The sequence below is a fragment of the Gymnoscopelus braueri genome, assembly GCF_963280865.1.
Source record: "Gymnoscopelus braueri genome assembly, chromosome: 8".
In the NCBI taxonomy this organism is placed as follows: Eukaryota; Metazoa; Chordata; class Actinopteri; order Myctophiformes; family Myctophidae; genus Gymnoscopelus; species Gymnoscopelus braueri.
In genome coordinates this window covers 24,027,814-24,045,770 of record NC_137609.1, presented here as the reverse complement: position 1 = coordinate 24,045,770, position 17,957 = coordinate 24,027,814, and the positions used below count along the sequence as shown (strand labels likewise).

The 17,957-nt window shown below is 40.4% G+C and overlaps 1 protein-coding gene across 1 annotated transcript; it reads right to left on the bottom strand.

Moving 5' to 3' along the window:
- Window positions 1-721: 721 nt before the first annotated feature.
- ywhag1 (3-monooxygenase/tryptophan 5-monooxygenase activation protein, gamma polypeptide 1) lies at window positions 722-17,024 on the bottom strand. The gene is made up of 2 exons (XM_080434576.1): window positions 16,788-17,024; window positions 722-2,917 (listed from the first exon to the last, which is right to left on the bottom strand). The coding sequence occupies exons 1-2, from the start codon at window positions 16,872-16,874 to the stop codon at window positions 2,261-2,263; spliced, it is 744 nt and encodes a 247-aa protein (XP_080290702.1). The 5' UTR covers window positions 16,875-17,024; the 3' UTR covers window positions 722-2,260.
- Window positions 17,025-17,957: the final 933 nt, after the last annotated feature.

The following is a 17,957-nucleotide window of genomic DNA, read 5'->3' as shown; positions in this document are numbered from 1 at the left end:
AATTCAAAGACTTAAAATAGATTTAAGACCGCTTCAACCCCTTTGTTCCAACTTGGACCTACATGGAACCACTAATGATACCACGTAGAACCAGGTTCTTCAGTAGTTGTGCTGCTCACAAGTGGTTTGAGAACCACAAATAGATCTCCATTGTATTATAATGGTTCCATGTAGTGCCATGAATGATTTTGTATGAATTGTCTGTTTCTTCAGTGACATTTCTTAACTCATGTGGATAAACAGTGGTTTGAATGGTTGTTTATACAGAGTTGCACCAGAACTTGCAACATTACATTCTATCTAAATAGCAGCTATATCAGCCAAGAGGGTGAAAGCTTCAAAGAACCACTTGGTTCTTTATTTTGGTGAGTTGGTTATATCATAATTACGGTATCATGAGGGAAGGTTCTAAATTGCATGTTAAAATTGTTTCTACTGTAATAGCACCAATAATATTTGTCATGATTATGTACCAAATTTAGTCTGACTTTTGTAGACTTTAGACTTTAATCTAGTTTGGAAACATTTAATGTATCTTGATTATCATTATTTGACTCAAAATTAACTGCTAATGGGCATCTAAAGGAAGCTAAAAAAAACAATAATGGTCCATATACAGGAAACACCAATTCAATATTTTGATTACATTTTTTGACTAAAAGATCAAAAACACAGCAGCGTGCTGATCTTTTTCCCTTAGCAAGAATTGCATGTCACCATAGCAACGTCCATAACAGATCAATTTATTGTTAACAATCACTGTTTTGGTATAGCGTACTTCAGCAAATGGAGTAAAGAAAACACAGATTAAAAGGTCTTGCTAACAATCCAATAAAAAGAAATAAATAGAAAATAATCAGATTAATGTCTAGTAATTCCATGTTCATATGAATACATAACATCTACAGTATAAGTTAATAAATTCAAGCTACTGTATAAATACATCACAGCATGCACGATATTGTATTATGGAGAATATTGGAGCAGTTATCATCTTACACTGAAGAAACAGTATAATAGGCAAGTGCATTTCTTGACCAATAAGAAACGTAACACAAAGAAAATCCACAAACCTCAAATCTGCTTTTAGATCTTCCATGTAACATTGCATTTGCTCTGTCCACAAATTACACTTAGTCCACCAATCAAGTACTGTATGTGATTCCAGTCTACCCTGTGCCATTTCAGAAATCCTATTGATAGTTGTGAAGTTAGAGAAATAAGACAATTAGGGCTCTTAAGTGTTTGGTGACTTGTTTCAACAATTTCCTCCCAAACCAGATTTTTTTAATTAGTAATTTCCATTGCTTTTGGTTTGATATCAATATTTCAATGAATGAAATGGTATCCTACAAACATAAAAGAGCCAATAGAAATGGTTATAGTAACGACAATACTGACAATAAGAATTAGGTGCCCCAAGACAGTTAATTTATTTAATAAAAAGCACATCAGCACATGAGAGGAACAAGCTGCACTAGGCTTACTCCATGAACTTGTATTTTAGTTACAGTATGACTGTGACTGAGCTGGACACATACCTGACACAAAGCAAACAAAACGTTTGTATGCATGTTCAAAACAGAGACAACCTGCTTCTCACTCAAGGACCATGGTGCTGTGCATCCAGATCCCATGTTGGTACGTCTCTGGTTACTTGATGAAGTTCGGTTTCTCCGCAACCTCTCTTATTTCTACAACTAATTCGCACACACACACTCTCTCTCTCTTTCTCTGTCTGTCTCTCATTAAGCAAGGTGATGACATTCAAGGTTACTCTTAATTTTCTTGTTGCTCAAGCGTCAAACTTGATATTGAATGCTCCTCCCTCACCAAATACAATAAGACAGCTCAGCTTCATTTGCACAATAAGAACAGTCTATGCCAGTGTGAAGGTATTATTACCCAGTGGCCACACTGTGAAGAATGACATACCCCTTGCTTCTAAGTGGTAGTTTGGCAAATGTCACAGAGGCTATCAAGAAGGATTTTCGTTCGTTCCTTTTTTTAATCATAACTTCACTAACTAAAATTGACTGCCCTCCTCCCACCATTTATTTCATTTACTTTTAATTTGTGGAAAAATAAAGAACAGCGGCCGCATTAGTATCACCAGCAAAAGTGGCTGCCGATGCTCCATCAGCCCCCTTTTTTGTTGTTTTAATTTCTAAGAACGTTTACTATTTATTTATCATTTTGTTGTCGTCATTATTCGTGAGCGCGTGTTGTGTGTGTGTTTTGGCAGAAAGAGGTCTTGGACTTAGTTGTTGGTTTCCCCCCCTTCCTCGTCCTGCTGGTCGCTCGTCCACAGTGTTAGGTTGTCTCGTAGCAGCTGCATGATGAGTGTGGAGTCTTTGTAGGAGTCCTCGTTGAGGGTGTCCAGCTCGGCGATGGCGTCGTCGAAGGCGGTCTTGGCCAGGTGACAGGCCTGCTCGGGAGCATTCTGGATCTCATAGTAGAACACGGAGTAGTTGAGAGCCAGGCCCAGGCGGATGGGGTGGGTGGGCTGCATGTGCTCCTTGCTGATCTCGTGGGCCTCGCTGTAGGACTTCTCAGAGGACTCCACCACTCCAGCCCTCTTCTCCCCCGTGGCCACCTCGGCTAGGTAACGGTAGTAGTCGCCCTTCATCTTCAGGTAGAACACCTTGCTCTCGTGTTGCGTCTCGTTGCAGCACTTGATGAGGAAGTTGTCCAGGAGGTTGAGGACGTCCTGGCACACGGCCTCCAGCTCTTTCTCGATCTTTTCCCGGTAGGCTCGCACCATCTCGATTTTCTTCTCGTTGCCGTCGGCCGACGTCTTCTGCTCAATGCTGGAGATGACGCGCCAAGACGAACGCCGTGCCCCCACCACGTTCTTGTAGGCGACAGAGAGCAGGTTCCTCTCCTCGTTGGATAGTGCCTCGTTCAGCTCCGTCACCTGAAGAGAGGACAAGGAAGGACGCATTGAAAGGCGTTACAAGGATGTCATCTCATTTACTGTTTTCTTTTTCTTTGCAGGCTGTTACCATGCAACAGCCGGGCTACGCCATACTGTAGCAGTAATAAAGTTGTTACTGATTACTGAACCAACACTTTAAGATAAGTCACCAGCTGTGAGACAGAGTGACAATGATAAGAGACTCAGGTGTAGAAAAAGGTCTTCTGTACCCATGGCCACTACCACTGCATCGAGCAGGATGCTGACATCATCCCCTGAGGTTGCAGCACATTGGCTTTCTTCTGCGCTGTAAGCTTTATTTATTCATTCATTTTGACAGTCCAGAGTCTGGAGGATTTCATCTATTCTACCCCAAAGGGAAAGGCATCTTCACACACCTCAATATACAATAAACATTATAAGCAGTATGTATTTTATATGTATCATCACACACACACACACACACACACACACACACACACACACACACACACACACACACACACACACACACACACACACACACACACACACACACACACACACACACACACACACACACACACACACACACTGTATGTGAGAGAGAGAGAGAGAGAGAGGGAGGAGAGATTGTCGTTTCCCTCTCCTTCTTTTCACTAGGTCTTACTTTTGTTCACTCAACCAAGCGTTGGGTCACTCACTCTTCCAAGAAGGATGTTGATGAGTCATACCCTGGCCTATAATTATAACCCTATCCCCATAAGACAACACTCGCACTTCTTTTTTCTTTCTTTCTTTTTTAACAAAGTAACTTTAACCTGTGGGTCATATTACATAATCCACTTGTCTTGATAATTCCCCTGAGACTCACTTATCAGCATAAGAACTGACATTACAGTGCCCCTGATATGGGTAGGGCCTCATTTCTTGCTCAGGGAAACTGGCAGTGATGGATATAGCCTGAAATTAAACCAGTGATCTTTACATCGTGACCTTCTTTGAAACAGTTGCGTATTTACCGTGGTCAGCACTTTTTCTCCTTAGTTTGTTTTGCATTATGACTTTGCTTTCTTTCCTATGACCAATCACTTCAGATACATGCTTCTGTTGTTGTTATGATGTCATACATACAGTAGTAGTTGTTGCAATACAATCATGAGTTGACTCCTTTTTTAAATTGTTGTGTTACAGTTAGGGTTGGGATTCGGAACCAAAGGAACCGGAGGAACCAGATCCGACATTGAGGAACCGGAATCGGTTCCATCACATCTGGAACCGTTACTGGAACCGGTTTTATCACACTGTCAGAGCTGCTATGTGGACTGGAGAGTGTACAAATGGAACCAAATGGTTCCATTTGTACACTCTCAGAGTTACAGACCTGTAAGTCAGGGTTTCTATTAGCCGGTATTTAACGGCCGGATTAAAATGTTTAATTGGCCGTTAATTATAAACATCACCGGCCACTGTGGCCGATTGGGAAAATGCTGTTATTTGGCTATTTTATCATTTAAGACTATTATTAATATTATTATTTGGATAAAGTAACACAACATTGCATGATTGCAATACGTAGTTTACAACCATTAAAACCTATCATAATGGTTTGACTCCCGACAGCCTGCTGCTGCACCATCGTACAGCCTATTCGTTGTACGATGGTGTCGCGCTTTGAAAATATCAGACCTACAAGCTCACAACGTGTCATAAGGCGGCGCGTTGTGAGCTTGTATGTCTGCTATTTTCCGTTACGCAACACCATCATACGGTGAAGCACAAATCAAGCTTTATACAGCTAGAATATGAACCAAGCTGGACCCAATGGACGATAATAAAACAGGGACCCGAACTCGTATGGGTTGTGGATATTATACAAGCAAGCACAGTGACTGTCTGTCTGCAATGGATAAAGAGGGGAAAGTTGGTGACAGATACATTGCAGGCAACTGAAGCAAGTAATCAAGGTCCCATTGCGCCATCATTCATGATGACATAATTAACATTAACAAAGCAAAACAAAAGCTGTAGGTTTTGCATATTAAGTTTGAATGAGATGTAAAGCCCAAAACATATATTCATTTGTTTATAGTTCACGCACGGCCACATTATTAAGTAATTTTTTGGCAAGCGACATCTCTGCATGATGGAGTAGATAGATTATTTAGTTAACTATAAAAACAGGAACAGATTGCATCTGTCAGAAAGAAGAAGAAAGAAGCGCAGTGCTAACGCAACGAGGTGTAATTATCAGTTGGGTGCATGTATCTGCAAACACGCATGTGATGTTAATTATAATATGGCAGATTAATTTATTCTTTGGCCGGTAAAATATAATCCTGTCGGTCAAGTTGGCCGGCCCAAAAATTGCCTAGCGGAAACCCTGCTTTAAGTGTCCATTTGGAATAGAGGTGGGGGAAAAAAAATCAGTGAACGAACGATTGTGTTCACGTTCATGGCAATGATCCGTTCAAATGATTCGTTCACATTCTCGTTCAGTTGCGCTTCCGGTCCTGGTCGGAGCGCATGGGCTACAATATGCATGCAACTTTGTGCATCAGATCCCACTGACATGTCTGCAGAGAAACACAGCACTGTCATTCACGATCTAATTGCACCATCTTCATTGTAATATAATAATGTGTAGAAGTAATAAATAGCTACAATATATAATGTAAAGTTATTTTTATTGGTCGATAATTATTTGCACAAATGCAATATTTTATACAAAGCAGCCTAAGTCAGTACATGTATGTGTGAAATATAAAGGAAACCATTAAGGAATCAGAATCGTAAAATTAGTTACTGTAAATTATTAGTTACAGTATATACATACATCACAGCAATACGAGTAATCAAAGCATTTGTGTGTCCATCTTCAATTATAATGTTGCATGGTGACTAAAACAAAAAAACAATGTGAAAACAACGTGTAATTTCTCCTTCCTCCTGCATATGGTAAAACCCAACTGTTTCCTCTAGCACATTACTTGTACTGTATACTAGAGAGGCATCAGAGGGCAAAGAGCAATCTATCATGCAATCTGCTGTTTCCATGGAGACCACAAAATCTGCTTTGTCTTTTGAAAGCTGGCCTATCTCTGCTGGTGACTTTGGGCGCAACCTGCAAATAGCACGGAGACTGACATGGCTATGGGATAAGACGTGGGACTGGGGTGGGTGGGTGCAGGGCATGATAACAGCTGTCTTTCAATAGGAAAAAAGTAATTTAATATTTAAGCCAGCTTGAACATTGGTCTTCAAGAGCGTAGCAATGCACAAATGGTAAAAAAGCTAACAAACATGTAAAATGATCTATATACAAAGCCTGAACAAATGTTATTGTAAATTTGACTGAAAAGTCCATCTCTTCATTTACAAGCGTTCATTTTACAGCTGCCATAAATTAAATCTTGAAAAGCAAATTTTACAACTGCCATAAAGAAGATGACATAAGTACTCCTGTCTTGGAACAAGACAATATTTAATTGCATAACAAACACACTTAGGAGCACAAGAGAAAGCTTGCCTGACACAATACTGCATGAACGCACAGTGCCACAGTACTAATCGTGTAGCTATACTTTGCTCTACATTTCTCCAAGCCACATCCTGATAAATGACAATAAGCAATATGTAACATAACTGTAAAATGCTGCCCAGCAATGTACTGTAGGTCAGTGCTAGAGTACTACAGAGGTCAGAAAAACAAGCCCTAAACAACCTCGCTGTAAAAACATGGCCGTCTTTGTTTTCGGGGGCCTGCAGAGTGTGCAGAAAGCCCTGACGGAAGCTATGGTGCAGGGATGACAATAGGGCTCTGTCTGCCCATAAAGCTCATCAATTGCGCTGGCTCTCTCGTGACTCATTCTTACACAAGGCTGTCAACTTCCAAAGAGTTGCATGCTAATACAAATAAATGCCAGGAAGGACAATCAATACTTCCCCTCTGACAGATCTGTTTCCATTCATATCAACAGCCAGTGATATCTTAGGCTTATACAGTGTGTATATATAGTACATATATTACAGTGTGTGCTTTGAATTAATCCAAGTATTCTATTCTATTCTAAGCACACACACAGACACACAGACACAGACACAGACACACACACACACACACACACACACACGCACACGCACACGCACACACACGCACACGCACACACATATTATAGACGTTAAAGTTCAGAGACTGATAACAAGTCCTTTTTCCGGTGTTTAGAGGCCAAGTGCATGCCATTTGATTTAGTCGTCAGCTCGCCATTTATCTCTCTGTCTTGATTTACTTTCCTTCCATCTTTGCAATCTTCCTGGTCTTCATGTGTCTCTGTTAAAGTGATGTGACAGCCCCCCTCCCCAGCCTGCCCTCTTTCAGGCTGCAGAGCACAAAGGCGGCATGCACTATCTGACGTCATGAGCAGTGTGAATAGGACTGGCTTGTTAAGCAAGGGACAGTATGGTGCTGGGGTACATACAGTAGCATAGCAGTGAGTGTCATAGTTAGTAAAAGTGTTCAGTGCAAATGTTCTGCCTTGAAAATTGCTCTGTTTCTGCTCTGTTTTTCTGTAAAGCTGCTGCAGCAGGGTTGTGACATTTGTAAAAGGTATAAAAGAAATGGTTTATAACTTGTAGGGAATTTAAAAGATGCTCAGAACTAGACTAGCTTGTTTTAGGCAAGACAATATACAGTAAAAAGTGAAGGTAACTGAAAGGAGAACAGTGTGTCATGTTACTTCATGCTCACTGTATCACAAACAACCATACATAATAGCTGATAAAACTCTAATATTAAATCAAATGAAATACAATGTTTATTTTCAGCAGCGCCTCAACGACTTCCCCATTTTGTCCATTTTATGACTCCCACTTCTCCCCTGTACATTTAATGTGCAAATAAGTGGGTAGTTATACTTCCCATTGCATTCTCTTCTATGATGCCACAAAGAATCACATTTTCATAATATTATTTACTGTTTATTACATAACAATTATATACTGTAATTCATAATACATATTCATTGGTGCCTGTGATACATTCTGAAGTAGCTCACATTTAAAAGGGTAAGGCAGGGCACACAATTATGCTTAATTCAACCTTCCAATATTATTCTATTCTATTCTGCTATACTGTATGTTTTGATTTACTCTATGCACATTGAACCAGTAAACCAGTATTAACAGTGACTTTGCCACAGGGCCAGTACAACAGTTAACTGCCTGAATGACTGGCTCGCTAGCTAACATCGTAAGCAAACTTCCTTGTCCAATAGTATGCTGATGTGTAGTGAGTTGGATTGGGGATATTTGTGTGCAATCATGGAAGGTCTATCTGACTGATCACTAATCTAAACCATTTTACAGAACATCCAAGTTCTCATGTCAATATTTTATCTGGATTAGATAGTTAACTTGAATATTGCTGTCAGACATAAACATACTGTACCACATATTCTTCATATAACTTAAATTAGCTTGCATTGCTGAAGATTCAGTCTGTGTAATACTTTCTTTCCCAAGTTTCTAATGGACTCCCCATCCACAATTTTAGCATGCTCAAAAAGTTTCACTGTAGAGTGTGTGTGTGTGAATTGTTAATATAATATAATAATTGTTAATATACATAAATAAATAAAATTCCGGTATGTTTCCGGTGCCTGCGTAATTTTGGTGTGAGTGTCGGTGCCAGACAATCGCGACTAAGATACAAAATAGTGTTTAGAAAAGTTGTAAAAAAACACGTTTATGTCGAAAGGTTATTGTGAAATACTTATCAGTGAAAGATTTATTTTTGAATTACTATTCTAGGGGTTCTAATCCACCACGGTCAATCCGGCTTTGTCCAACGTCTATACGAACACAATTGGTCCATATGTCCGGGGAGGGAAGCCGTGGAACTTTAGTGGGAACTTTAGTGGGAACTTTAGTTCCTATGGTTCTATTGTGAGGATGACATGTGAAAACCAGACACAACACTTCCCAGTGCGATCTCTGCCGAGAGCTCATGGAGTTTCACGTTGGTCAGCTCCAGCTCTCTTAACACAGAATGCTTTGGGAAGTGTTGTGTTTGGTTTTCACCTGTTCTCCTCACAAAAGGAACGGTATGATTTGCTTTAAATATCAGCCATGTTATCCTTTAATTTCTGTGTAGCCTAGACAAAAGGTTTAGCTTACTTGTAGTGTAACATGCCTCTTTGGTGTTTTTGTTTTACATTGGCATTCATTACAACTGCATTGAAGTTATTGTATATATATGAATCATAAGACTGTTCATAGATCACAAACAAGTTAAAGTTATTCATTCATTAAACCATTCATGAAGAAATATGTGTTCCAAATGGACCATTCCCTACATTGCCAATCTTGTATATGAATTAGGTTGAGCTGCATGGCTAGATTTTTGCTGGTGTGATAAACCTACTCCTTTTGCTGACCAAATAACAAACAAGCTGTATAGCTAGTCAGCAGTACATTGTCTATGCTGTGCAGCCTAATCAATAGCCAAATTTAGATCCAAGGGTATGGTGGTTATGTTCCTTCATACCTTAGCCTGGCATGAAAACAAATATCAACAAAGATTATTGACAATTCATTGACAAAATCTGCAAAACATTTTTTGGCCAATAATGATCATAGCCTACAGTGAATGGTGCTTCGATTCCTGCGATATGTACTGGACTTCTAGGTCAAAACTCGGGAAGACTATGTTCAAACTGAGGGTGCTGTATAAAGGACATTAAATCTACGATAAAACAAAAGTCACTTAACACAAACTTGAAGCTCTAATGATGGTCAATATTTAAATGACACACACACACACACAAAAAATACATTATAGTTTTAGACTACATTGTTACATTGTGGGAATGCTTTCCGCAACCATGATTATATGAAAAATTTATTAATATTTATACAAAAAAAAGACAAGATATCCCATGGATAGAATCTGTACCTGCAATATAATGTATATAATAAAAAAGTATAGATAGGTCCTAAGTGCAATTCTTCCATGTTCAAGGCCACCTACATATGCTTGGCAGTCCAATTGTGCTTATTGCTATGGACACCAATGCATCCTCATATTCAACAAACATGTCACGGAGGACTCCGTGGACTGATTACTTCGTGTTCTGTGTTTGACACAGCAGCACAGCGTTGCTATGAATGGAAATGTACATTATACAAATTATACACTATATTTCTATGGCCTGCAGTGAACTTACTATGGATAAATACAGCAGATATTAAGGCAAACAATATATATACTGTGTGTGTGTGTGTGTGTGTGTGTGTGTGTGTGTGTGTGTGTGTGTGTGTGCGTGTGCGTGTGTGTGTTTGTGCGTGTGTGTGCAGCCTGATCTCACAGAACACGGTGAAATAGCACAGAATGAAAATTCCGTAATTAGACGACTAGAAAACCCGAAAAGCTGTGCATATGAGCCGCGAATCCCACAGTGAAATAACACGGTTGCAACCCGGAAGCAGAGCAGTCCCCCACAACATGATTCTGTGCCTATCGGTATATAACTGAGTAGGCGCTGAGTAGGCTCAAGTGAACGTCGCAACGTTCAGCACGGCAACTCGCTCGCTTTAGCTCGCTCGGTGGTGCTTCACGTGGCCCCAGTCGCTTGAGACTGCGCGCCTCCGACATGGTCCAAAACGTAACAAAGTCAACGGAGGGGATTCGTGGCTCCTATGCACGGGTTTTGGGTTTTCTAGTCGTCTATGTACGGTCAATGTCAATCCGTGCTATTTCACCGTGTTGTGTGAGATCGGGTTTGTGTGTGTGTGCGTGCGTATGTGCGTGCGTGCGTGCGTGTGTCAATATCGAAAACAACGACGAGACGGCCTACAGAGCCGAGGTTGGAACATTGACACAGTGGTGCCAGGAGAACAACCTTGCTCTCAAAGTCGATCAAGACCAAGGAGCTGATCGTGGACTTTAGAAGGCCGGAGAGAGAGCACGCACCTATTCACATAAATGGTGTTGCAGTGGAACAGGTCTGTGGCTTCAAGTTCCTCGGAGTACACATTTCAAGGGACCTCAAGTGGGCCACGCATACTCCGTCGTCTGAAGAAGTTCGGAGTGAGCCCCCGCATCCTCAGAGCGTTCTACAGCAGAACCATCGAGAGCGTCCAGGCGAGTGGCACCACCGCCTGGTTTGGCAACTGTACCACCACTGAACACAAAGCACTACAGAGAGTGGTGCGAACAGCGCACCGCATCGTGGGAGGTGAGCTTCCCCCTCTCCAGGATATACACGAGAGACGATGTGTGACTAAGGCTGAAAGTATCATCAGGGACACATACCACCCCAGCCATGGTCTGTTCAAACCGCTGCTGCATCCACGGCCAGGCAAACGATACTGGAGCATCAGGAGAAATACCACCAGACTCCTGAACAGTCATATCTAGCAGCAATTAGACTGCTGAATCAAACAGTTCAAGTAGATGCTTCTTTCCACCATACAAATCCATAAAGATAGACAAAAACTCATAAAACAAACCGACATCGAACGCTGCCAGCAACACACGGCATGACAGGGGCACGGTTAAAAACTGTGTGGCTTTCCCCCATTGCACACCTGGCCACAATCATCCCTTCCCAGGTATAAATTGGTATCCACCACCTGTGGTGCTTATAAAGCCACACCTATGCACCATGAATAAACAAAACAAAACAAAAATAAACAGAAATTGTATTTTGGCTCCAACACTAGTATTATTTTTACTTTGTAAATATTCAAAGAGATAGGTCAAATATTGACTGTCACTGCACTCTTTTTTGGGGGGACGAGTTCTGTCTTCAAGGGATGGAAAATCCAAGCAAATACTGTAAACTAAATTGCTACCCTTTGACCTTGTAAACTTCAAAACTATACTGTTTTTGTTCTGTGTTGTTGGATTGTTTTCTTGTTGTGTGTTGTGCTTTGAGGACCCTTCGCTGCATCTCAAGGGGCTTATCCTCTAGTCAAAATAAATACATAATTTGGACAATTCACTATATTATTTACCCAAATAATTACCTTTTTTATTAAAAACTCATGGCGGCTTCACACTGGATCCGTTTGAATCAAACCGTTTCCGAGTACGCTTGGCTGGCCAGTGATGCTTGCACACAGTGATGCCCGCACTGTTCAAACCTATCAACCATTGAGTTGCTCACTGCTCAAACGTCCTGGCATCTGCATTATTAGCATTAGCTTGTGGTAATGAGTCAATGGCGAGTTGTCACATACAATCAGGAGGATCAAATGACCAGTGCTCCTTTCCAAAAGTTGAAGTTTTTCCAGCTTGAAGTGCCCAGGGCGCTGCACTAAAAAAAAAACGTCGGGAGCGCGATGGTCGCCGCTGGGGAGAGGACCGCACCAGCACGTCTTTATCATAGAAATACATGGAAGACTGGCGCTGCCAACTCAAAAGGCGTTCTATGTGGGCACAGCCCCTTACTGATTAAGTCACTGAATGGCCCACCCCCTTACTGATTAAGTCACTGAATGGCCCACCCCGCCCCCATCATTGTGATTGGCTGAACAAACCAGCCAGTTTCACTATGGCAATACATCACGATATGGTCGCGAAAAGCCATTGCAGCTGGTCTTTTATTCTGCATTGTTGAATTTTCACAGCTGACTAAAGACACAGAATGACCTTGATAAGGTTGTAGTAACAGAACAGACGAAGAAAGAAGAAATGTTATGCCTTTCATATTTAAATGAAATGAACCAATAAAGTTTTCTTGGATGTAAAAAATTCAGACAATTCAACAAATCCAGAAACTTTATATCAGTGGAGTAAATGGACTGCATTTATGTAGCACTTTTCTAACCCTTCAAAGTGCTTTACAATTTACTTAACATTCACCCATTCACAGACAATCACACCCCGATGGTGGAGGAAACCATGCAAACCCTTGCAACCTGCTCATCTGGAGCAGTTAGGGGTTCAACGTTTTGCTCAAGGACACTTTGACACTTAGCCAGGAGGAGCCGGGGATCGAACCTGGAACTTTCGGATTCCAAGACGGCCGCTCTACCTCCTGAGCCGCTGCCGCCCCCTAGTACCAATAGCCCTGTAAAGTTTACAGGTTTCTCACATTGGGATGGTGTTGTTAATGATCACTAATATGAAGTTGTTCAGTAGCACTGTCCCTTACTAGACCACATTATCTTGTTAGAATTCTTACATAAACTAACAAAGATTTAGGTAGAGGGCGGCTAGACTGCTAATGTAAATAAAGTTAAAGGTGGGAGCTGAGATAACTGTGTTATTCAATCATCTCAAGTCAATCAGTTCTGTATTACAGGCATGTCTACAAGAAGTTTGTTCATTAATATTTAGTCTGTTATTGTCTGTTATCATTAATTGTTTACATTAGGTCTAGTAAATCATTTCATTTTACTTTATTTTATTTGCACACATAAGACTACATATATATTCCAGTTAATGAAAATGTAAGATGTCAGGAGAGGTCAAGAAGCAGGGCCGGATCTAGGCATGGGCAAGGGGGGGCAATGCCCCCCCAAATACCCTGACTGCCCCCCCCAAAAAAATCTTAATTTTTTTTTTTTTTTTTGAATGTTACATTTATGTCATGATATGAAATGTGAGCTTACCATATTCAAAATAATCCTTAAACATATTCCATCATGTATCATTGCACAATTCAAATAATCCTCTGCCCTGATTTTCCATGGGCAGTGTTGCCAGATATTGCGAGAGAAAGAAGCCTAGGAAAACAAGCCCAAAAGAACAATAGGAAGCAGTAATACACAAACAGCCGAAAAAAAAAGGTCTAACTGTGCCAAAATACATATTTTCCTACGCATTTGGGGGGTTTGGGGCCACCGAAAACCCCCCAAATGGTTTTGGGCCCCCCCAGCATTTATTAATGCCCCCCCAGTTAATAATTTCTGTATCCGGCCCTGTCAAGAAGCCACATGGTTAAAAAAAAAGAAGCACACAAAATTTGCAGAAAAACTAACCAATCAATCAATTGAGAACAATCCAATAAAAACAAAGAAATACATGAAAAACTATGTTTGTAATTGTCAAGAAACAAAGAAATATGTAATATATATATATATATATATATATATATATATATATATATATATATATATATATATATATATATATATATATATATATATATATATATTTATATATATATATATATATATAATATATAATATATATATATATAATATATAATATATATATATGTCAAGAAAGAATTAGACATTACTTTTAAAATGTTCTTTTAAAATGTTCTAAAGATAACACTCTTGATAATGTGTACTTTGGCATTCCGTATCTGTACAATACAGTATCTAAGGGAGTAGCCCACTGGCCGTTTTAGTTTGTAGAAAGGAAGCTGAAGTCAACCTCTTTAGTATTATATTAATTAATTTGCAAATTCAATTTTAAGAAGTTGCTAAACGATGATAATAAGGAAAAGTCAAGAACATATATTTATATATAAACACACATATCTAATGAAGACTTATGTCATATACTGAAAATATGTATTGGGACAGAGGCCTTGTTAGAGTTGGAGAGTTCCCAGTCTTAGAAATTGTCTTTGCAGCATATAATGTTTATGAAGGTTGGAGGTGTATTTGCCCAAACAATTTTACCAGAAATCAAACACAGATAAATCATAGAATATCAAGAATATATTTCCAATTTAATTTCTCATCAACTAAAATGCCTAAGAAATTAGTGTGAGAGACTTGAGAAATCTACTGACACTCTAGCATAAATATACCTCCTGCCCCTTCCCTCTAATAAGAAATGTTACTCTTTAATAATGGAGGAGAGCTTATTGAGGTTAAACTAGTAGGCTATTTGTAAGTCAGTATGTGACTAAATCATATTGGCATCATCAGCAAGCAAAATGGGAAAAGAAAATGTACAAACTAATGACTAATTTCCATTGGGCGGTTATGTCCATGTCTGCAGTGGCAAGGGATTCCCCTCAGCTAATGGGCGAGGCAGCAGACACACCCCATTGCCCACTACTGCAGAGAGACTGGCTGGGTGAGGGGCAGCCCTCTCTGACTCGGCATAAATCTGAGGGGTGGAGCCAATCCCCCTCTGACATTACCCCCACCTGGTCCTAGAGAGCAGGAGTCACTGGCCTTATAGTCTATACACACTGACAGCAGGCCACAAGATTTTACTTGTTGAGTTGAATTTGTTGTAGCCAGAATGACACACTGTATCCCCTGCTTGCTTCCTCCTCCAATTTAAAGGAACACTTCTCTGTGTATTAACCCCAGCATCCGTATTGTGGAGAAACCTTTTGCTGAAAATAGCAGATCGACAAGCTCACAACGCGACACTATTGTGAGCTTGTCGATCGGCTATTTTCAGCCAAAGCTTTCCCCACAATAACAGAAAACAGAAAATACACTAGTATTGAGCCCTGAGGGACACTGGTTACCCATATGGGGTTTAAATGGTTAAGGCTATTCCTTTCATGGTGGACGACTGGCAGCATTGGCCTTTTCCCGTAAAAGAATGCAGATATGAGATCCAGGCCTTAGTCAGACAGAATTGCTTATCTGTGTCAATGCAGTAGCAACCATGATGTATGGGAGGGTAATGACATTGTCAGTAAGCATCTATGATCAAATGCTGGTTATGAATTGGTGCACTACTGTGGTGAGGCTACTGCATCTTGGCTGATGCTGCGACACGCCTCATATGAAAAACCTGCTCAATTTGCCGAAAGAGGTCGAGGATGCGAGGGTGCAGTTGTTACACAGCATCATCGACCACATAGATAGACCAACACGTCAGCTTGGAAGAAAAAAAATAAAGGTGGGAAACGTAGCGTTCACTGCAGTATGTGGCAATTACAGAACATTCTGGTGAGGTTTCCACTATAACACCCACGTCTGGAAGGTGAATGGTTCAAATATTATAAACTGATGTTGCGCAAATCGATTGTGATCAACCTCCTTCAGACAACGTTCCTTTCACAAATGCGCAGTGTAGGCTAGCTTGGAGGGGGGATTCGGGGGGCCGATTAACTAATGTGTCTTCCCACAAAATAAAGATTAGAGTAGATAATGTCTTATACCCTCTGTTTCTAGATTAGCATCTTCTAAAACGGAACATGGCCATTCTCAGCCTACGATGTCACTCGTGGTACTGGTACCACTTGCCTTGTCCTCTATATGCGCATCATTTGACGTTATTATAAGCCTACAGTAGCTGCTTCTCTCCTGGCCACAATATTCATCTTTACGTTAAGCGGTTGTTTTTCTTTCTTCAGATCAGTGGTTAAACCGAGTGTTGTAATGTCACTGTGAATTCCTTCAATCATTTAACAATCATACAGCCTGCCTGCTGTTTAAAGCAGTCTGGCAAAAGGCACCGCCCCAAGATCAAACCGTCCGCATTTACCCCTCAGTCAACCAGTTCACCGCAGTACATCGCGTTAAATAAAACAGATACAATAGATAGATCATGTGGTTCTATGTAAACGTCTACATTAAAAAAAATATTAAATATTACACGGAACGTCTGATGCTCCAAAAATATGAAGCAGATGCCCTCCTATGGGGTTCCAACTGATGTTGCTTAAATTACATATTAGCAGCACGTTTGGCAGTTCAAAAATGATGTGTTCCTCATGATTGTCATCTTTAATGATAAGTTTCATACACCAGATTTATTTGACTTTGTCTGATTCATCCAACAGCCCATGGTACCCTATGGAGACAAGCTAACTGTCTATATGTAACAATACCGTGCTCCGATATTTCTCAAATTTAAAGCATCACCATATTAAAAAAAATAAAAATAAAAATATTGATGAGGTAGATGATAATAAATTGATTCAGAGGATCAAAATGGTCACAAAGGTAGCCTACTCACCGATTTCATGGCAGCTGCCATATCATCATATCTTTCTGCCTGTTCAGCCAGCCTGGCCTTCTGCACCAGTTGCTCACGGTCTACCATTTTAGATGTCGTTTGTACAACGTGATCCTATATTTTCTAGCTATAAATGTGATTCTATGTTTTATAGTGCAGTGTTAATGGCACCAGGTCTTGTTGCTGCAGCTGCTGCCTGCTGTCTGCGCGTGGCGACGGGACACCCCTCCCCCTCCGAGCACTTTCCCTGGATTGTGTCACCACCCAAAAAGGCGTGTCCTGGCAGAGTGATGTAACCGATGTAACAGCCCTCGTTGATAGCATAAAGGGTTGATATAGCCGATATAATCGACGCATCCCATAGCCCAGAGACAGGTTCGCGCTGTGATTGGCTAGTTGCTCGTTAGGCAAACGCTTTACAATGTGTACAGTATTGGTATCAAAATGTACTTGAAGTACCAAAAGTAGAAAGTACTTATTATGCAGAATGTCCCATATGTCACGTTCAAGTTTTCAAATGTATGAAATGTATAAAATCTTTTGAAAATAGCAGATCTACAAGCTCACAATGCATGCATTGTGAGCTTGTAGATCGGCTATTTTCAAAATGCCAAATGTACTATTCAAGAATATTGGGTCACTTAATTTGTACCACACGATTGCTAAAAATGTATTGACATATTAGGCAGAACTAGAGTTGTGCTGAACTTTTAGATATAATTGGAGTTATCACTGAAGATAATATATCTACACATTAAAAAATCTCAGAGAGAAAACTATCTTGTCCAAAAACAGTAAATATATCACAGAGAGAAAAATATCTTCGCAAAATTGCAAAATACAGTATTTGGGCAATGTTGCTAGGCAACCAACTAGCCAGCCATAGCTCCACAGCCCCTCCAGGCTATGGGACTGTAGTCAATGGTCCAGAGCCCAGTATCAGTAAGCAGTTGAATCAACTGCTCAACCAGAGTTAGGAAAAGGCATAGTATAGTCTGGTGTTTTTATGTGATGCATTAATTTCCGATAACGCATCCGCAGTAGATTTTCCGTACTCACCTTCACCCCACTCTTTGAGTATTTGCTGGAATTATGTCTAATCTACTACGGTGGTTTGTAAACCAAGATGATAAAAACACAGCTTTCAGATGGCATTAAACAGCCTTCCTG